This window comes from Camelina sativa, chromosome 4, assembly GCF_000633955.1.
Source record: "Camelina sativa cultivar DH55 chromosome 4, Cs, whole genome shotgun sequence".
Lineage (NCBI taxonomy): Eukaryota > Viridiplantae > Streptophyta > Magnoliopsida > Brassicales > Brassicaceae > Camelina > Camelina sativa.
In genome coordinates, this window is record NC_025688.1 from 16,408,725 (window position 1) to 16,430,445 (window position 21,721).

Genomic DNA, 21,721 nt, shown 5'->3' on the forward strand with positions numbered 1-21,721 from the left:
CAAACCGATATATAATTTCGTTCTAATTGTAAAATCTAAACCCTAACCATCTCATTTGTAAACCCAAACCGACATATAATTTCGTTTTAATTGTAAAATCTAAACTTTCACCACTTCATTTGTAAACCCTAACTATCTCATTTGTAAACCCAAACCGACATATAATTTCATTCTAATAGTAAAATCTAAACCCTAACCATCTCATTTGTAAATCCAAACAAACATATAATTTTGTTCTAATTGTAAAATCTAAACCCTAACCACCTCATTTGTAAACTAAGACCGACGTATAATTTCGTTTTAATTATAAAATCTAAACCCTAATTCTCATTTATAAACCCAAACCGATATATAATCTCGTTTAATTGTAAAATCTAAACCAAGACAATGTTTATAACTTTCTTTAAATAAAAATATACAGAATTTGTTTCCTTAATTAATTTTGCTTTTTAATTTAATTTTGATTTATTTTTAAAATAAAATATTAGATAAAACATTCTGATTGATTGAGAGAGAAAGGGGTGAATACAAAGGTTCACCCCTATGGGTAAACTAAGTATTTTTCAGTTTTAATTATGCTCTCTAGTGATTTTGTTATGAACAATTCTTGGGTTCACTCCTAAGGTGAATCCCTTTGTTCATTTCCTCTTATTTTAGCCAATGAGAATCTGACATGTCATAATACATTTAAGAATCTATTCATTCACATCCTTATAAAATAAGGAAACAAAATTTGTATACATTATTATAAAATTAAAAACTTAAACCGTTTATTTATAAACCCAAACCGATATATAATTTTATTGTAATTGTAAAATCTAAACCCTAACCATCTCATTTGTAAACCCAAACCGACATATAATTTCGTTCTAATTGTAAAATCTAAACCATAACCATCTCATTTGTAAATCCAAACCGACATATAATTTCATTCTAATAGTAAAATCTAAACCCTAACCATCTCATTTGTAAACCCAAACCAACATATAATTTTGTTCTAATTGTAAAATCTAAACCCTAACCACCTCATTTGTAAACTAAGACCGACATATAATTTCGTTTTAATTATAAAATCTAAACCCTAATTCTCATTTATAAACCCAAACCGATATATAATCTCGTTTAATTGTAAAATCTAAACCAAGACAATGTTTATAACTTTCTTTAAATAAAAATATACAGAATTTGTTTCCTTAATTAATTTTGCTTTTTAATTTAATTTTGATTTATTTTTTAAATAAAATATTAGATAAAACATTCTGATTGATTGAGAGAGAAAGGGGTGAATACAAAGGTTCACCCCTATGGGTAAACTAAGTATTTTTCAGTTTTAATTATGCTCTCTAGTGATTTTGTTATGAACAATTCTTGGGTTCACTCCTAAGGTGAATCCCTTTGTTCACTTCCCCTTATTTTAGCCAATGAGAATCTGACATGTCATAATACATTTAAGAATCTATTCATTCACATACTTATAAAATAAGGAAACAAAATTTGTATACATTATTATAAAATTAAAAACTTAAACCGTTTATTTATAAACCCAAACCGATATATAATTTTATTCTAATTGTAAAATCTAAACCCTAACCATCTCATTTGTAAACCCAAACCAACATATAATTTTATTCTAATTGTAAAATCTAAACCCTAATCATCTCATTTGTAAACCCAAACCGATATATAATTTCGTTCTAATTGTAAAATCTAAACCCTAACCATCTCATTTGTAAACCCAAACCGACATATAATTTCGTTTTAATTGTAAAATCTAAACTCTCACCACTTCATTTGTAAACCCAAACCGACATATAATTTCGTTTCAATTGTAAAATCTAAACCCTAACATTTCATTTGTAAACCTAAACCGACATATAATTTTGTTTGAATTGTAAAATCTAAACCCTAATCACCTTATTTGTCAATCCAAACCGATATATTATTTCATTCTAATTGTAAAATCTAAACCAAGCCAATATTTAACTTTCCTTCAAAAAAATTATACAGAATTTGTTTCCTTAATCTGTTTTGCTTTTTAATTTAATTTTGATTTAGTTTTTTTAATAAAATAATGAATAGAAGATTCTGATTAGTTTAAAAGGAAGAAGTGAACAAGAAGATTCTAATTAATAAAATAATTTAATTGCTTTTTATGTCAGATGATCGACATTTCTACTGCTGCTAAAGAATGGAAACCTATTTGTTTACCACGCGGTGGTCCTCAGTTATCGCATGTATGCTTTGCTGATGATTTGATTTTGTTTGCTGAAGCATCCGTCGCCCAAGTCCGAGTGATCATGAGAGTATTAGAGAAGTTTTGTACTTCGTCTGGTCAAAAAGTCAGCCTAGAAAAATCAAAAAAAAATTTTTCTAAGAATGTCTCAAGAGACTTGGGTAAGCTGATAAGTGAAGCGAGTGGTATTCAGTCGACAGTGGATTTGGGCAAATATCTAGGGATGCCTGTTCTTTAGAGAAGAATTAATAAGGACACGTTTGGGGAGGTTTTAGAGAAGGTTTCGTCTCGTTTAGCAGGGTGGAGAGGAAGGTTTCTAAGTTTGGCAGGGAGGATAACCTTGACGAAGTCTGTACTAGCGTCAATTCCTGTACACATGATGAGCACCATAGTGTTACCAAAATCAGTGTTTAATGGTTTAGATAAAGTATCAAGATCCTTTTTATGGGGGACTACACCTGAGAAAAGGAAGCTTCATTTAATTTCTTGGGAGAGAGTGTGTCTGCCACGAAGAGAGGGGGGACTTGGGATACGTGTCTCGCAGATTATGAATAAGGCTCTGTTAGGGAAACTGGGTTGGAGGTTATTACATGACCGTACGAATATGTGGGCTAATATACTGCAAAGCAAGTATAGAGTGGGTGACATCAGTGATCCGAAGTGGTTAGGGGCGAAGAGACCAGGATCTTCCACTTGGCGGAGTATTAAGGTTGGGCTCCAAGAAGTAGTTATGATAGGGAGCAGATGGAGTCTTGGTAACGGGTGTGATATCAAATTTTGGACTGATAAATGGCTTACTAAGGAAAAACTGTTGGACAGAGCTATACGGGAGCTGCCTCCAGGGTATGAAGATTTACGGGTTAAGGATCTATGGCGTGATGGAGTGGGTTGGAATTTTGAGAGCATTTTGCCATATGTACCTCAGGACTTACAACTGGAGTTGGCTGCCATTGTGGTGGATAATGTTACAGGGGCTTCTGATAGGCTGTCTTGGGGTGGAACAGAGGATGGGCGGTTTACGGTTAAATTAGCTTAATCGAGTTTAGCAGACACTGGTGGTTAGTCAGAATATGCAGGGCTTTTTTGATCGGGTGTGGCGAGTTGTGGCCCCGGAAAGAGTTTGTGTATTCCTTTGGTTGGTGGCACAGCAGGCTATTATGACAAATGTGGAACGATACTATCGCCATCTTGGGGAGTTAAGTGTGTGTCAGTTATGTAAGGGTGGTGATGAAACGATCCTTCATGCGTTACGAGATTGCCTAGCTATCATAGGTATCTGGAATCGCATTGTGCCTATACGGAGGCGACGAGAGTTCTTCAGTCATACGATTCTAGAATGGCTCTATGGTAACTTGGGAGATACGAGTGCAAGGACGGAGGGTTCGTGGCCAACAATGTTTGCTATGGGCGTTTGGTGTGCATGGAAATGGCGGTGTGGCTATGTTTTCGGAGTGGTTGGAAAATGTAGAGACAGAGTTAAGTTTGTGCGAGATGCTGCTGTTGAAGTATGGAAGGCACACCATGGGAGACAGGGTGGGAGAGGAGATCGCAGTACAGTCACGAGGATGATTAGTTGGGTGCCGCCTGAGGAGGGTTGGATGCGTCTTAATACAGATGGAGCATCGCATGGGAACCCGGGTCTGGCAACAGCTGGTGGGGTTTTACGGGATGTGTGTGGTGTCTGGTGTGGAGGCTTTGTGCTGAATATTGGAGTCTGTTCGGCGGTTTTGGCAGAGTTATGGGGAGTCTACTATGGACTTTATATTGCATGGGAGAAGAATATCACTAGATTGGAGCTGGAGGTGGACTCGAAGTTGGTTTTGGGGTTTTTACAGACAGGGGTTGAGGACACTCATCCTTTAGATTTCCTGGTACGCTTGTGCCATGACTTTCTTTCTAGGGACTAGACAGTCCGTATGTCACATGTATATAGAGAGGCAAACCATCTTGCGGATGGTTTAACTCGACATGCTTTTACTTTGCCTTTGGGGTTTCAGTTTTTAGAGTCTTGTCCGTTAAGTATGGAGACTATTGTCAATGAGGATGTTCGCGGAACTGCGTTTCCAAGAATCTTCCGTGTTTAGGTTCTTTTTTCTTTTTTAATAAATTACAGGGGTTTAATCCCCTGGGCATTACCAAAAAAAAAAAGGAAGGTTCACCATAGGAGTGAACCTAAGAATTTTTCTTTTGTTATTGTATTATAGTCCGACACCGACACATCTACAAGTTAAAATAATACTCTCTCCGTTTCAAAATATAGGATGTTTTAGTGAAAACACGCATATTAAGAAATAGTTACTTTTAAAATGTTTAACCAATTATAAACAAGTCTGCATAATATAAAATATAAATTTAATCTAAAATATGTATAGAAAGTTGGAAACATCTAATATATAAAACAAAAATACTTCTCTAAACATCTTATATTACGAAACGGATGGAGTACTATGTCTTTAGAACAACACCAAAGACATGTAACTTTATTTATTACATCTTTAAAGGTAACGATTCTTCTTCCCGAGAGATCCTTTCAATAAATAATAAAGTGTTATCGTGACTTTTCTTCTTCCAACCTTCATTGTATATAATGCGATGGGCTTGTGGATCATGAGAAATGAGAATAATCTTCTTTACACTTACATGCTGGAAGGTTTTACCAGGTTCTTCAAACGGCTCAACCCGACGTACGGATCAAGTCCTTTGTTCAATATAGTAGATAAGTGGATAGCTCATGCAAAAATAAAAATAAAAGAGAGTTTAAAATAAGCTCAAACATAGATTACAACAATTAATCATTGATTAACATATAGGCACAACAGCGCTCATCATAAAGTCCTATGAACTCCCGGGCACTTCCATAAGCTTCATATTTTCTACATGGTCAACAGAGGTACCCACCATATCAGACCGTTGTCAGGAACAACTCCTAATTGGATATCAGCTCTTCTGACAGAGTTCTTCACCACATTGTAATAGATAACGTAGAAAGGATCCTGATATATATTGTATGGTGAGAACACAATTTCACATGTACCAGTCATCCCTACAACTTTTAGGGCGTTCTCCCCAACTAGGTTCTTCCACAAGGACGGAAACTGGTAGATATGCTTCGACCATTTCTCATTCTGGACATCATCTAGAACCCACATCACAAGCGTTGTAGTTTCGCCACTGAAAAAACAGTATCAGCATGGATAATTATGCCCAATTTACCCTCGAAATTTACTAGAATTGATCCCCAAATCTTACTGTCCACATCAAGAAACTTGAATTTTTCAAACCGGATATCAAAGCAAACTAGCTTGTAAGAGTTTTGAAATCTAGTGGCATCGCAACGAGCCAAATAATACACAACCCCATAGATGCATTTCTCACCATCAAATGGAGACAAATGGGGTATGGAACATTCAATTTCTCTCCATGATAGTTCTCCTGTTCCTAATGTCAAAACTCGACAATCCGTGGACTTGCACAATACCATATATAGCTTGTCAATCGGATCATATCCAAAAGAGAAATTCTTAATAGGTCCTAGTGATGTCGTCTCGGGGAAAGCTATGCATTGTCCTGTGCTAGGGTTATAGATCCACGGATGATTCCTATCTACACCACAAACAACCAATCCGCAGACGGAAGGTGAAGCCCTATAGAAAACATGTTCGGTGGGAAAACTCATGTGACGATCGGCAGCTAAAAGACACGAGTTCTGGTCCTGAGGTATGGAGAAGAAGAACCAATTACCGTTGACTTGGAAGTTGAGCAAGAGACGGGGACGAGTCGACGATATTTTCAGGTACAAGTCGGTGAAATCTCGATGGCGGAGAATGTAAGCCCATTTCTTCGAAAGCAACGACACCTTGCAATGGATTTCACCGGCAATCTCGAGAATATTGAGATTAAAAGATCAACTGGTATCGACTCTATGGTTAGGAGACCCTTCTCGGGGACTTGATTATGCTGTTTCTCCATGACGGCCGACACAAAAACCTAGAACCCCAAATTTCTAGGGTTTGCCCTAATTTATGTAAGGCTTTAAGAAAAACCTAAGGGGGAAAATAAGACAAAAAAAAATAATAATAATGTTGACAAAAAAAAAGACAAAAAATAATGGTACTTTGCAAAAGAGATAAATCAGTTTAAAATATTGTCTCCAAGTAACTCTCTCCAAGCATAAACTCGAAAGGAGTAATCATATGTTCATCTAAAGGATACTAATCATATATATGTTCATCTAAATTAGTTCACCACTAGAAGCAGAAGCCAAAAGTCAATACAACAAAGCTGGGTTAGAGGTTACACTCATGTTTATTTTGAAAGGGATTGCAAAGTACTCATCAACAATGTTAATGGTGGTTTAGCGGCTATGTCCATCGCCGGCTCATATATATCAAGTTACTATCTGATCAGCGACTAAGTTCAAGCAAAATGTTGTTGTAATGTAGCAAGTCATAGACAAGGATTATATTAGATAGAGATATATATGCTTTTTTTTTTTGAATGAATGAATGAATGTTATATTTATTCAACACAGCAAACAAAAACATTATTTACAGTATATGCAATTTAGAGTAGGACCTAAAGCTGAAATAAGAGTGGAAAAAGTTTGAGAATTTTGAAACAGAGGACTTTGGGATTCCATCGTCAAGGTTCGAGCTACCATGACTCTTGATGAAGCACAACCTGTTGCGGATACGATCAATGAGCTTGGCAAGTTGTTCAGGAGACTTTGGGATTTCACCGTGTGGCCTGCAGTTTCGTCCGCACCAAATCGAGTGAGCAGAAGCTTGCAGGACAAATATACTGCAAGATGAACCGAGTTGAGGCCGGGTAAGTGGAGTCTCAAACAAGTGCGATGATATCCACAAAGTTTGTGGTGCAACGAGCTTGGAGCAGTTGCCTAGTTAAAATCTCCCACACCCTGGATGAGAAGGCGCAGGCATAAAGCAGACTTAGAAAGAGTTTACATATATCTTTTGCTTTAAAAGGGGAAATAAGAGAAAATAAAATACTATACGAGAAAGAGTTTACATATATTCCCCAGCCACCAATTTTATTTTTGTTCATACAATTTTATTTCTCATTATCAAAGTGTGCTCCTAAAGATAACTGAAATTAAACACTTGATCATGCTCAAAAATAATTTGTTTAAATGTATATTGTATTATATTTATTACCTGTGTAAAACTTTTATTTCACATTTTTATACTTTTTAAATGATTGTTTCTATATACTTGCTCTGTTTCATAAGATAAGATGTTCTGGAGGTTTTTGTTTGTTTCATAATATAATATATTTTCAACTTTCTAACAACTTTTAAATTAATTTGATATTTTTTTTATTATTTATTCTGTTCAGTTTTGTTAATAATTGGTTAAACTTTTTAAAAGTAAACATTTCTTACTATACATGCTTTTAGCTAAAACATTTTATATTTGAAACAGAGGGAATACATTTTTGGTTCTTATACAAAGATTGATATAAATAAATAAAAAATGATAAAAATACCATCTATGCTTAGCTTCTTCTGTTTCAGAAATTTTTCATTTTTATTTAATTTATAAATTCTATAAATCTTAGTCAATATTCATTTCTGTCATAAAAAGGCTCATCAACGTTAAAGAACGAACACTCGGGCCATCGTAAAGAGGGTTCCAACCCACGAAATCATTAAAATCTTTAAATTCCCTTTTAATGTTTCACAAACTTCACAGGAACTTTGAACATATTGTCCAGCCTGTTTATTTCCTCGAGCCATTGAAACACTAGCAAGTCCTAATTGTGTTTGTACATTATATGAGATATCTGACATGAAATATATTTGAAAAACTAATGCAAATTAGTACTAATGTCCAACAAGGGTGTGATTCTCGAGTGCCTGAAGTTACGTCAAAACTGATCAAACGTAGAAAACTAAAGCTGCGAGTGTGGTTAATATAAACAAGAGCATGCATGTACACAGTAACCAGACAAAGATGAAGGTATATCAAAGTAATTATAACATAGTCATTTATAATAACTGAACATTGGGAAAACTACATGACAAAACAAGGATTGTCTTAAGAATTCATGATATTGTACTTTATTAAATAAATTAGGAGGAAAAATAGCACTGATCTTAATTTTATGAAATTTAAATTATTAAGAACTTACATCATAAGCTTCAAATTCTCGACATGGTTTAAGTAGGCATAGATCTTTTGACCGTTAACAGGTCCAATCCCTTGAATTCCAACTCTTCTGAGAGTGTTCCTCTCCATATCTAAGTGAAATATGTAGAACGGATTGGTCAAGTGGAATGGAGAAAACACAGTTTCACTTGTTCCAATAATCCCAACAATGTAAACTCTAGTCTCCGCAACTAGCTCCTTCCACATAGGCGGCAATATGTGTATATGCTTTGACCATGTATGTTCTTTATCAGTTTCATCTGTAACCCACAACTCAAGGCTTGCAGCTCCTCCATCCATAAAATTACCGATTGATGGATGACAAATTGCTCCTAATTTACCCTTGTAATTTATTAAAGTACAATGATACTCCATCTCTTCAAAGTTAATAAAGTTGAACTTCTCCAGCTGAACATTAAAGCAGACTATCATATCGTTTCTAGACTTACGATTCATAGCTACGTAGTATAAAACCCCTTCGATGCATACATCGCTAGCATAAGGGTAATGGTCTACTGAACATTCAAGCATTTTCCATTTCAGCTTGTCAGTTCCTAGTGTTAGAACTTGATACTCTTCCGCTTTATACAAAAAGGGCTTTTCGCGAATTGTCATGCACAATACCTTATATTGTTTTCCGACTGGATCATACCCAAGATAGGTTACAACCCGACCCCTCCTCGATCTCACCTTGGGTAATGATTTGAACTGTCTTGTGCTAGGGTTACATATCATCATCCTTGCATCCCTCCTTCCACTCAATTCATACTCATCTCTCGTACACAACAATCCACAAACAGGGACACAAACTCGAAAGGTGTCATCTCTAGGGACATCCATATGGCTATCCACAACTATGAGATTTGAATTTTTGTCTGAAATCAGGTACTCAGGTGCAGAGAAGATAGACCACTTACCCTCAGCTTCAAAAGTGAAAAGGAGACGTGGCCGAGTAGAAGACCTCGTCAGGAACAGGTTGGTGTAATGTGGGCTGCATAGAAGAGAATTCCAATTCGCTGACACACAACGAGACCTCGCGACGGATTTCAGAGGCAATCTGGAGAGTATATCGACCAGGAGATCAACTGGCAGCTTACCATAGTTTTCTCCTAACCCATCCGCTGATGATATGGTTAGGTGAGCCTCTTTTTGGAGACGTGCTCCTTTCGTTTTTTCTTGGTGGACATTGCATGAATTAAAAGGAAATGAAACCCTTTCGAGTATTGAGTACCATAGTCAAACACAACTTGAGGTTATATATGGTCTTCCAAGATTTTACAATGAAACCTTAAAGGTCCACTAGCCTGCCACCTGCCACCTTTTGGTGATATGTTTTACATCTTGACTCTTTTGTAACCTTATCTTCTTTTGTAACATTTTGCAGCAACCTTTTTATTATTATTAATATATATAAATTATTAGCTATATATAATTACCAATTAATAAATTTTGAATCCAACTCATTACATCATATTTGGTATATAAATATATTTAGATTATTTGGTTTCTTATAGTCAAAATATTAAATTTAAACAATTAAATCATTAGGCAATGATATCGTCTATGTTTTACAAAAAGTGTCTTTCTGTTTGTTTTTCTTGATTGTCATTTTAAGTTTTTAATACGATACTCTTTAAACAGTAACATGTTTACTTTTCAGTATACAAATCTTATAAATTTGGGTTTTAGTTAATTAAAATCGAGATGGTGGTTTCTGAAATAAAGGTATTGCACATCTCAAAACTTTAAGCATTAATTAATACAACAAAGCTGGAGTAGAAAGTTTCACTCATGTGTTATTTTGTATGTGATTGCGAATCATCAACAAATATTAGTGATGGTTCAATGGATGTGTCGACTACCGGGTTGTATTAAGATATTATATATCTATTATTGATTAGTACACTAAGTTCAAAGACATTCGACTTGTTCATACAAAACGTTCTGGTGTAGTAAGCTGTAACTTGGCTAAATTAGGATGTAGACAATCATTCTGATCGTTTTGACCCTATGTCTTGGATTTTTAGACCCTTTGTGTAAAAAGTGTTTACTAATAAATATTAGCTTAATTTCAATGAAAAAAAAGGCAAATTATATTTTAATATAAGAGGCACATGTGTGGTTGAAACTTGGATGTGGTTGAAAAGAAAACCCCCTTTTATTAATTAGTAGGCCTGCTATACCACTATGGATATTTTTTTGATCTTAACGTGTTTGTTTAACAAGTTTCATTATGGTCTTTAATACATTGCCAACTAATGAATGCCTTATATATTGCCTAGGGGCTAGGGGTTGCTTGTGTTTAAGGAAACGTTCTTCGTCAAAATATTACTACTTCGCATATCACATGTATCTATTACCAACTAAACGGAGTATTACGATTAGTGAAGGTAAACTAGAGAATGGTGTCGATACGAAATCCAACTAAAAATAGTCACGTTTAAATAAACTGGCGGATTTTGTTGAGAGAGCGTTATAACCCAAAAGAGGCTTCTTAGTCAAACAAGCCGGATACAAAATCATCGTCACTCTCTTCCTTCACCTCCTCCTAAAGATAGAAATATCACAAGAAGAAAAAATTAAACCAATAAATTATATATACACAAAGTTTTCTTTAGTCTTTATTAATTATTTTTTATTGATGAACCACAGAAATTGCACCTATCAAAGCAACTAAAAGAATTATTGAAATGAGTTAAAATGGCAGAAAAAATCTGTTAATAAATAAATTCCTATTTGTTGACTATTACTTATTAAATCTTGCTCTAGAATCTGGTTTAATTTTGTAATCCAAATAACCCCCTATCATGATGTATTGAGAATAGTAGACATTAATAAAAAAAGAATAGTTGTACAAACCAATGAATATAAAAAATATATTTTTTTTTTATTATAGCAGTAATTACAATTATGAGCAGAGTAAAAGTGTAAAAGGGTTCGAGGAGAGAAGAATACAATATCTTCTTTTTCTCTTCAGTTTCTGGGGCAGCTTGAATGGCTCCTCCAGCTGCAGAGGCAGAAGAAGACACAGCCATGGGAGCAGCAGCAGCAGAGCCACCGAAACTAGCGTTCATAAAGAGATCATCGATGTTTTTGTTTTGGCAAAGCTTGGCAAAGAGACTAGGCCAGTATGATTCAATGTTCAAATTGGCTAACAAGTAACCAAATTAGCTTGAGCATATGCTAAACAAAAAATGCTACAAGTTAAGGATCAAGTAGGTTGAGTTCAAAAACAATGTCAAGATTGAGCCTAGCAAAAGGCCTGATTAGCAACTAAACAACGAATAGGCACCAAGTACCATCAACAAGCCAGACACACATAGATTGTACTAGACATGGCGAACATGGTATTAAGAAATGGACAGGTTGCTACATACACAAAATGATAAAATTACAATCACATTAAAAAAAAACAAGGCTCGGAGCGGAAGATAAAAACGACTCACAGTGACATCGATTCCATCGTCGTGGAGGATGAGAGAAGCGTAAGTATTGGGCTGTTTATGGGCCTCGGTTAATGTCTTATGTTATTAGCTTGGCCGACAAGTCTTGTATAGGGTTTGCCAAGATATTGTGTCATATATATAAACGAATGTAATGCCGTCGAAATAACACACGCAAATATTCACTTTATTCTCTTTGTTCTACATGGTATCAGAGCACAAAATCCTGAAACCTATTCTTTAGATCAGTTGATCTTAGCTTCTTGTTTTTGAATCTCTTTTCGAGATCTCTTGTTTCCTTGTTCTTGTTTCAAATCTCTTGACGAGATCTTTTTGATTCGGTTGGATCGTTTGTTTTCGATTACTCTGTTTCTGGTTATTGTGAGCTATGGCTACAGTAAGCACACAATCATCTACTTCATCCGGTGTTCTCACCGTTAGTCCTACTGGTGGAGATAACACGGTGACGACGACATATACCACTTCTTCTAATGATAATCCAGGGGCGATGATCGCTGCAGTTACCTTGACTAGAGACAATTACAATGAGTGGGCTGCTGAGATGATCAACGCACTTCGAGCTAAGAAGAAGATGGGTTTTATCAATGGTACGTTGAAGAGACCAGGGACTGGTAGCTCCGACTTGGAGTCATGGACTTCGATGAACTCCATGGTTATTGGGTGGTTGCGGACATCGATTACGCCGCGTGTACGCTCAACTGTTTCTTTTCTTACTAATGCACATGAGCTTTGGGAAAATTTGAGAAAGAGGTTTTCCATCGGGAATAAGGTTCGTGTTAACCACCTCCTCTCTCAAATTGCTTTGTGTCGCCAAGATGGTCAGCATGTGATTGATTATTACGGGAAAATTGCTGGTTTGTGGGATGAGTTGTACACATACAAACCACTTCCTGTGCGTTCTTGCGGTGGTTGTACTTGTGGAGTTTATGAAACGGTGGCCAAGGAGTGTGAAGAAGAAAAGATGAACCAGTTTGTTATGGGCCTAGATGAATCATGATTTGCAAACGTGATCACCTCCATTGTTGATGCCGACCCTTCTCCCGATTTGGAGCAGGCTTACTCACGCGTGATCCGTGAGGAACAAAGGCTCTCCTCTGTTAAGATGCGAGAGCACTCGCATGATGCCGTTGGTTTTGTTGCTCGAAGAGACTCCCTCGCTGCTGGTCCGTCGTTAGCTAATCAACGTGGGGAGAACTCTGTTTCGTTTGGCGGTGATAGAAGCAGAGACCGCAGTCTGGTGTTTCAGTTTCTTCTACTTCTCATACTTGTGACGTTTGTTATCGTGCTAAGCAAACTCGTGATGTTTTTTATGAGAGTATTAATAAAACAACGGAATGTTTTGAACTAATTCATATGGATGTTTGGGGACCATATCGTATTGCATCTTCTTGCGGAGCAGTTTATTTTCTCACAATTGTTGATGATTTTTCACGCTCTGTATGGACACATTTACTCCTTGAGAAATCTGAGGTTCGACGAGTGGTTGAAAACTTCTGTGCCTATTCGGAACGTCAATACGATAAGAAAGTCAAGACGGTGCATAGTGATAACGGTACAGAGTTTACTTGTTTGTCAAAGTTTTTTGCGAGTTTACTTGTTTGTCAAAGGATTATTCATCAAACCTCTTGTGTTAACACACCTCAACAGAATGGTCGGGTGGAACGTAAACACCGACACATTCTAAATGTAGCTTGCTCTTTGTTGTTTCAAGCGTGTCTGCCGGTTTCATTTTGGGGAGAAGCAGTTCTGGGCGCTGCCTATGTGATCAATCGCACTCCTTCGAAGGTTCATAAGGGTCGGTCCCCTTATGAAGTCTTGACTGGTGTTCCACCAGATTATCAACAAATGTGGGTATTTGGTTCTTCCTGTTATACACATTTGCGAGCTCGTGATAAGGATATGTTTGGTCCTCGCAGTCGTCATTGTATATTTTTTGGTTACCCCTTCGGGAAGAAAGGCTGGCGGGTCTATGATTTGGAGACCAATGAGTTTTCTGTTTCTCGTGATGTGGTGTTTCACGAAAATGTTTTTCCTTTTCATGGCAAGTCAACGTCCACACTGGAAAATCTGTCTCCTGTTGATGACGATTGGGTTCTACAACCTGGCTCTGTTGAAAGGGGGAGTGGTGAGATGTTTTTTGATCTCTCCAATCCAGTGACACAAGATCCACTTGTGGTTGCTTCCGATGATACTAGTTCTGACTTGTCTCCTCCTGATACAAATTTGCCAAGTGCTGACTCTACCGTCATACATTCACCACCCGACGAAACTGTCGTTCCTCTTGTCCCCGATGTACTAGTTGCTAGTCCAAATGGTGATGACGTTACTATTGTTGTCAATGTTGACTCTCCTCTTCATGAACACGCAGTTTTAGGACGGGGCAAACGAGAGAAGCTTCCCTCGACACGGCTCCCTGGTTATGTCACATACGCTGCTTGTGTTGCAGACAATACCCATCACGCTCACCCCGCTCCAATTGTCTTCGAGTCCTTGTCTACGGTCCTGGTACCACAAAGTATCCCCTCACTCATTATATCGCTGATGGTTTATTTTCTCCTCCACATCGTGTTTTCCTCGCAGTCGTAACAACGGGTATTGAACCTACATCTTTTCACGATGTTGTCCAAGATGAACAATGGAACAATGCAATGTCTTGTGAAGTTGATGCTTTGGAAGTCAACAAGACAATGAGCATTGTTGATTTACCTCCAGGAAAGAAAGCTCTTGGAAATAAATGGGTGTATAAGATCAAGTTTCATGTGGACGGGTCTATTGAGCGGTATAAAGCTCGGTTGGTAGTTCTTGGAAATCGACAAGTTGAGGGACGAGATTTTGAGGAAACATTTGCGCCGGTTGCTAAAATGTCCACAGTTCGTGGTCTACTCCAAATTATCTCCTCTAAAGGATGGGAAGTACATCAGATGGATGTTCACAATGCTTTCCTTCATGGGGATCTTGAGGAAGAAGTTTATATGCAGTTACCTAAGGGTTTTCGTCACAAGTATCCAAATAAAGTATGCCGTTTACATAAGTCCTTGTATGGACTTAAGCAAGCACCAAGATGTTGGTTTGCGAAGTTGGCGAACGCTTTGGTGGAGTTTAGTTTTGAAGAATCCTATTCGGATTATTTTCTGTTTACGTTAACAAAAGGAGCAGTCGAGTTACGTGTTCTTGTTTATGTCGATGATCTCATTATATGCAGCAATCGTCTTCCGTCTCTGACCGAGTTCAAAGCATATTTAAGCAGTTGTTTTCATATGAAGGATCTAGGGAAGCTTAAGTATTTCCTTGGTATTGAGGTTGCTCGTAGTACGGAGGGAATTTTTCTATCTCAAAGGAAGTATTTACTGGATATTGCTTATGAGTGTGGGCTTCAAGGCTCCAACCCATCAAAGATCCCTATGGTTCAAAATCACCAGCTTGCTATCGACACCAGTCCCATACTTCCTGAACCTGCTCGTTACCGGCAACTGGTTGGTCGTCTCATTTATTTAAAAGTAACACGTCCGGAGCTCACCTATCCTATTCATATTTTGTCCCAGTTTATGAAAGCTCCACGTGAAGCACATTGGGATGCTGCGTTACATGTCGTTCGTTATCTCAAAGGATCGGTTGGTCATGGTATTTTATTGCGATCTGATACGGAGCTGACTCTCACGGCGTATTGTGATGCGGACTGGCCACTTGTCCTTTAACTCGTTTGTCGCTTAGTGCATATTTTATGTTTCTTGGTGGTTGCCCCATCTCTTGGAAAACTCAGAAGCAGAAGGCGGTTTCACGGTCTTCGGCGGAAGCTGAATACCGTTCTATGGCTGATGCATTGAAGGAGGTTATTTGGCTGCGCGGGTTGCTTAAAGATCTTGGTTTTCCTCAACAAGCTGCAACGTGGTTGTTTTGTGACAATAAAGCCGCGTTACACATTGCCGCCAATCCTGTTTTCCATGAATGCACAAAGCACATCGAACGGGATTGTCATTTCGTTTGTGATGCTATTCAAGATGGGGTCATTTCGACAGCTCATGTACGCTCCGAGGATCAGCTGGCTGATATCCTAACCAAAGCTCTCGGTTTTCAACAGTTTAGTCTTCTAATGTCCAAGTTGGGCATCGTTACACTCCGACCTCCAACTTGAGGGGGAGTATTGGGCTGTTTATGGGTCTCGGTTAATGTCTTATGTTATTAGCTTGGCCGACAAGTCTTGTATAGGGTTTGCCAAGATATTGTGTCATGTATATAAACGAATGTAATGCCGTCGAAATAACACACGCAAATATTCACTTTATTCTCTTTGTTCTACAGTAAGTGCATGTGAGCTCACCGGTGGCCATTTGTAGCTATCTCGCGTCCCACGGCCACGATGGATCTACAAACACACCAACAGAGCGCATCGATTCATAATCTGAACTTCAGATGAAACAGAATAACAAAGCTTGTACAGAAATTCAGAAGAGAAACAATGACCTAACCTTTAACCCAAATGCTCTTCTGCGTAAAGCGGAAAGTTTTGGGTTTGTGCGTGCTCTCCTTTTATTTCGATAGGGTTAGAGTTTGGGTTTGGGTTTTGGGAGGGTTGGTTATTATATTTTAAATTGGGCACGTGAAATACCATTTTTGGCTTAGAGAAAAGTTAGCACTGAGGATGTTATGGCCCATATACAAACACAACCTTTTTTATTTTTGGACAAATACACACACAACTTGAAATTTTTACTTTCTAAACCCCCTTATTATTTCCTTGCAATTTTTTTTTTTTGTTTTTCGAGCAAAATTACTGTTGATAGTCAAAATGTGAAATGGCCAATTACACAAGTAGAGAACCTAACTTGAATCACCAAAACCCTAAGTCAGACTCCAATACATATGGGAATTGTATGTTCCTTGGTTGCAATGTAAAAGAGGAAGTGAATCGGGTTATAGATTTACATGATAGTGGTCGAATTACCAAAATAACATGATATTTGCGAGTCGGAGGATTCTTTTTGCAATTTTTCCTTAAATGTTCTATATTAATAAGTGAACTTTGAGAAAAGCCTCATATATTGCAAACCATAATAGCCGCACATTTTTTTCCTTTTTATCTTTGTATTTTTTCTTTTTTTTTTGGTAAAAGGTTAAATTTTAAGTTATCCTTCGTTCATAAATGTTTTAAATTCGATGATGGGTTTGCACTATGTATGGAATTAGAAGATTAAATTTAAAATTTGTGTTATAGAAAGGGTATGGGAATTTTGAAAAGCATATTATACATCGAGAAATTTGTCTACAAAAGCTTTCACAATTTAGGTGTGTTGTACATAATTATAATGAGTTTGTAATTCAATCGAGAATTATTTTTGTATTACGATTTGGTAATAGTGATAATTATAGACGTTAACCAAAAACTTAAAAGTAGAATTTGTAAAGAAATAATGAAATTATCAAACATTCCCCCAGTATTTGTCGACTACAAGAGTATCCACGTAGTTCAGGCTCTCTTTTTCCTCTTAATAGGCCTATAAAAGCCCAACAGAAGCCCCAAATGTGCAACGACAAAAACAACACAACCCCGAGTCGTCGTCACTCGTCACCACTCCTCACCACCGCACCGAATCCGATCCTTATCCAATTTGGCTGACGCGAAATCGAATCGGAACCCTAAAATCTCTTGAAAGGTCATGTCTCCTCCTCCTGCTGCTGTAGTCACTGAATCCGCCGATGGACAACCTGAGCAACCACCGGCTGCTACTGCTACCATTGCTGAAGAGCTCGAGAAGAAGCTTCAGGTGAGTTAAAAAAAAACACTTCCTTAGACGATTTAACGCGTATTTGTCTCACGCTCGCGGATTCTTTTTCACAGACTGATGAACCCATTGTAGAAGATGTTAAAGATGACGAAGACGACGACGATGATGATGATGACGACGGCGACGCTCAAGGTGACTCTTCCCTCGTTTTTAACCATTTTGTGCATTTCAAAATTTTGTCTCACCTCTCTAATAAGTTTCTTGATACTAGTTAAAGAAATGGTGAATTGTGTTTTTTTAGGGATTTTATATGTGAAGTAGTTTTGTTAACATATTTAGGTTTGGGAGATGAATCATTTGATAGATTGATAGATCCCAGTATGTTTATATGTTAGTGAATCATTGTTCTTGAAATTGAATGAGGTTTGGTTATTGTAGGTGTAAGTGGAAGTTCAAAGCAGAGTAGAAGTGAAAAGAAGAGTAGGAAGGCGATGTTGAAGCTCGGTATGAAACCAGTCACCGGTGTTAGCAGAGTAACCATCAAAAGAACCAAAAACGTAAAACTTAAAACCTGAACTCTGTTTTTCTCACCGCTCGTAAGATTCTAATGATATACTAACATTGATGTTGCCAGGTACTGTTCTTCATCTCAAAACCTGATGTCTTCAAAAGCCCGCATTCAGAAACCTATGTTATATTCGGTGAGGCCAAGATCGAGGACTTGAGCTCTCAGCTTCAAACGCAAGCAGCTCAGCAGTTCAGGATGCCTGAAATGGGAGCCACATCTCAGAGAGCAGAGGCATCGACAGCCGCAGCAGAAGCACAGGTGGAAGAAGATGAAGAGGAAATCGATGAGACCGGTGTGGAGGATCGTGACATTGACTTGGTCATGACTCAGGCTGGGGTTTCGCGCAGCAAAGCTGTTAAGGCACTCAAGGGTCATGATGGAGACATTGTAAGTGCAATAATGGAACTCACTACTTAAGAGTTGAGAGAGATAATGAGTCTCTCTGCCTCAACTCACTTGCAGATTGTTTTCAAATACATTTGGAGTTGTCAGAAAAATCGGATCATTGTTGTCCTTTGCGGTATCTAATCGCATCTGTTTGTTATGATGCTTATTGCAGTCAAAGTTTGAGAAACTTGCAAATTTTAGGATTTAGAAACATATCTTCTAACAACTAGACAAAGTTCATACTAAATATGTCTAAATAACATTTAGAGCAGAGGGGTAAGTCACATACGTTGGAACCCTGTGCATGAAATCTAACTCCTCAATCATCTTCTTGTTCTCTTCACTGCATGTTGAATTCGGCGAGATTCCCACTGTTTTAAAAACACTTGGGAGTTTTCTAGAATGTATCTTATGAATTCTTTCTCATTATCTCTTCCTGCTTATCCGCCCCACTCAAAGATCTTGAAAGGAGGCCACAAGCATCTTGGAACAGAACTCGGTTAAATTGGACCATGATTCGCAGACTATTAGCTTAGAAAAAGTAGACAGCAAAACCAAACAAAAGTGATTCACACAAGTCTTGGCCAGATAGATGTACCATACACTCAACAAGTCGAGAGTAGTTAATAACGGCGTAACACCATGGAACTATTGTATTGACCGGAGATAAACGTAAATTACATGACCTCAGAAATTTTTCATAAGGATAGAACTCAACATCAATAACTGCTGTAGCAAAATGGGCATGTACTCAACAAAAAGTGTCCCAACGTATTAAATATGTCAAAATATAATAAAAAAAAGGCACTCTTTCAGTATGAATCACTAATACAAGATGGGCATGAATCACTATCACTATCGGCATCTTTTTCTTGAAATATCATATCTGCATTGTACTCTACTCTCAATAATGAAGGCACTCACACTAAACTTTCTCACATTTTACCATCCACACATCTATTTCCAATCACCTTTAAGATGCTTGAGAACAAGGCAACTTGATAAAAAAGCCCTAAAAATGATAATCTTCGTCTTTGACAAAGAGGAGATCAAGTTCTGTGAGTAATGGAAGAGAGACTTGACGAGGAACGTCCATGAGAATCTTCTGTGGGAGATAGTCGATCTCTCAAAGTGTTTTACAAAACTAATGGCTCTTATTAATAAACTTCTCATCAAAATAACAGAATAGAAAAACAAAATCCTAACCAATCTTAGAAGTTAAGCAAGAAAATATATATATATTCTAGCAAATAGATGAAGTTACATATATATTATTGGTCATCATTATACATTACAAACGACTAAATAACACATTCAAGCAGAGAAGAGAGGCACATACGACGTTGAGACTCTATGCATGGATTTTAACTCCTCAATCATATTATGTTTCTCTTCAGCACTGCAGGTTGATCTCAGCGAGACTCTGGCCGTCTTCAAATACTTGGAGTTTACTACAATGAACCTTATGAGTTCTTTCTCGTCTTCTCTTCCTGCATATCTTATCCATTGAAAGATCTCGAGATGAGACGACAAACATGTGGGAACAGAACCCGGTTTGGTCCATCAAATTGGGACGTTGTCCGTCTCATATTTACAGTTGATCATAAGAACTTTTAGTTTAGGACAATTAGAGAGCAAAACCACAAGTGATTCACACAAGTTTGTGCTGAATAGTCTTATATTACACTCTATAAGTCGAGAGTACTTAACGGCGCCGGTGTTATACCACGGAACCACCACTCTTTTGTCCGGAACTAAAACCAGACACTTGATCCCCGAAAGATATCTCAGAAAGTTGGCATCAGGGTTGAAGTGAACATCAATAGATGCTTTAACAAGAAGAGGCATATACTCAATCGAGCAAGAGTCTCCCATCGAGTCAATGATCTCTAAATATACTAAAGCCGGGGTGTCTATAACCAGAGACCTTGCAGTATCATCTTCCGTGTAATCTTCTCCTTGAAATATTGGATGCATATACGATAATCTCAGTAAAGAAGGCACTTTCACGCTAAACTTTCGCACATTATCATCCACATCACGAGGTCGAGTCACTCTAAGACACTTGAGAACGGGACAACTTGATAAAAGCCTAACTTGAGAGTCTTCGTCTTTGTACACAACATGATGGAGATTAAGATGTGTAAGTGATGGGAGAGAAACCGGAGAAGGAACGTCCACCAGAATCTTGCTGGAAAGACTCAGTCTCGCAAGGTTTTTGCACGTGTAAAGGCTCTGAGGCATTCTGGTCGGCTCGCTATTCCAGAGGAGCTGGAAATCTAGCCGACGCACGGGACGATCAAGTGCTTTTGCAACCCACTTTACAACATTAACATCAACAGGACATTGTGGACCGAGTTGAATCGACAAACGTTCTAATAAAGGTGCCTTGTGTTGTCGCATTGATTCGTCAAGGAACCACCAAACGCTCTTGCTTCCGGCGTCACTGTCATTGGTTTCTTTGTAGTCAAGTCTAGGCAACATCGTCCAGACAAATCGCCATCTTTTAGACAAAAACGATGTGGCCACGGCATCTTTGGTCGGAACAAGCAATAATATCTGTATGAGCAAATCGTCACACAACGAACTGATTCTGTCTTCACAAACTCTCTTCTGAATTTTCCGAGGACGTTCGGCTTCTGCCATACTTCAAAACTTAACCCTAGACCTTGGTTACTTCTCGTGTCTCTCTTTGCAAATTAAAAGTATATTTACTTTCCTAGATTTAAAATATTCATTTACTGTTCTTTCTCAAGAAAAAAAAAGGAAAGAAAGATTTATTTCCTTTTACCTTTCCTAGACTAAGAATTAGGTTAACCATAAATTTATAAAAATTCATAATCCTGACATTATTGTTATTATACTATAAAAATACTAAATAAATTAAATTGTTTTCTGGGTTATTTAATTTCTAGAATAACTAACTACAGTTGTATGTAGTAACTAAGTAACAAAACTATGTATATTTCAAAAATTATACTCCTCCATTTCATGAAGAGTGTTAAGATACATATATTTTTTTTCTTCATAAAAAGTGTCACTTTGTAATTTTACACACAATTTACTAACGGAAAATCAAATATAACCATATATATTATTTCAGTTTATTAATGCAAAGAAAATTAGATAAAGTGTAATATAGAAGGGCACAAGATATATTTATATATATTTTTTATTAT

At 37.3% G+C, this 21,721-nt stretch overlaps 2 protein-coding genes and 3 pseudogenes across 2 annotated transcripts; 1 reads left to right on the forward strand and 4 right to left on the reverse strand.

Annotated features, from left to right (window-relative positions):
* Positions 5,107–6,069, reverse strand: LOC104783957 (F-box protein DOR-like). Its single transcript, XM_010509048.1, has 3 exons — positions 5,975–6,069; positions 5,515–5,877; positions 5,107–5,404 (listed from the first exon to the last, which is right to left on the reverse strand). The coding sequence occupies exons 1-3, from the start codon at positions 6,067–6,069 to the stop codon at positions 5,107–5,109; spliced, it is 756 nt and encodes a 251-aa protein (XP_010507350.1).
* On the reverse strand, positions 8,380–9,587 carry LOC104783958 (annotated as a pseudogene).
* Positions 17,400–18,740, forward strand: LOC104780768 (nascent polypeptide-associated complex subunit alpha-like protein 2). Its single transcript, XM_010505302.2, has 4 exons — positions 17,400–17,626; positions 17,701–17,779; positions 18,026–18,144; positions 18,222–18,740. Exons 1-4 carry the CDS (start codon positions 17,519–17,521, stop codon positions 18,570–18,572), a joined length of 657 nt encoding a protein of 218 aa, XP_010503604.1. The 5' UTR covers positions 17,400–17,518; the 3' UTR covers positions 18,573–18,740.
* LOC109132514 lies at positions 18,778–19,824 on the reverse strand (annotated as a pseudogene).
* LOC104783960 lies at positions 19,857–21,188 on the reverse strand (annotated as a pseudogene).

Coding starts and splice junctions, on each gene's coding strand:
- LOC104780768 (XM_010505302.2), top strand. CDS start 17,519: ATGTCTCCTCCTCCTGCTGCTGTAGTCACTGAATCCGCCGATGGACAA. Junction 17,780..18,025: donor TGACGACGGCGACGCTCAAG/GTGACTCTTCCC, acceptor TGGTTATTGTAG/GTGTAAGTGGAAGTTCAAAG. Junction 18,145..18,221: donor CCATCAAAAGAACCAAAAAC/GTAAAACTTAAA, acceptor TGATGTTGCCAG/GTACTGTTCTTCATCTCAAA.
- LOC104783957 (XM_010509048.1), bottom strand. CDS start 6,069: ATGGGCTTACATTCTCCGCCATCGAGATTTCACCGACTTGTACCTGAA. Junction 5,878..5,974: donor GCTCAACTTCCAAGTCAACG/GTAATTGGTTCT, acceptor TGTTTTCTATAG/GGCTTCACCTTCCGTCTGCG. Junction 5,405..5,514: donor CTAGTTTGCTTTGATATCCG/GTTTGAAAAATT, acceptor CTGTTTTTTCAG/TGGCGAAACTACAACGCTTG.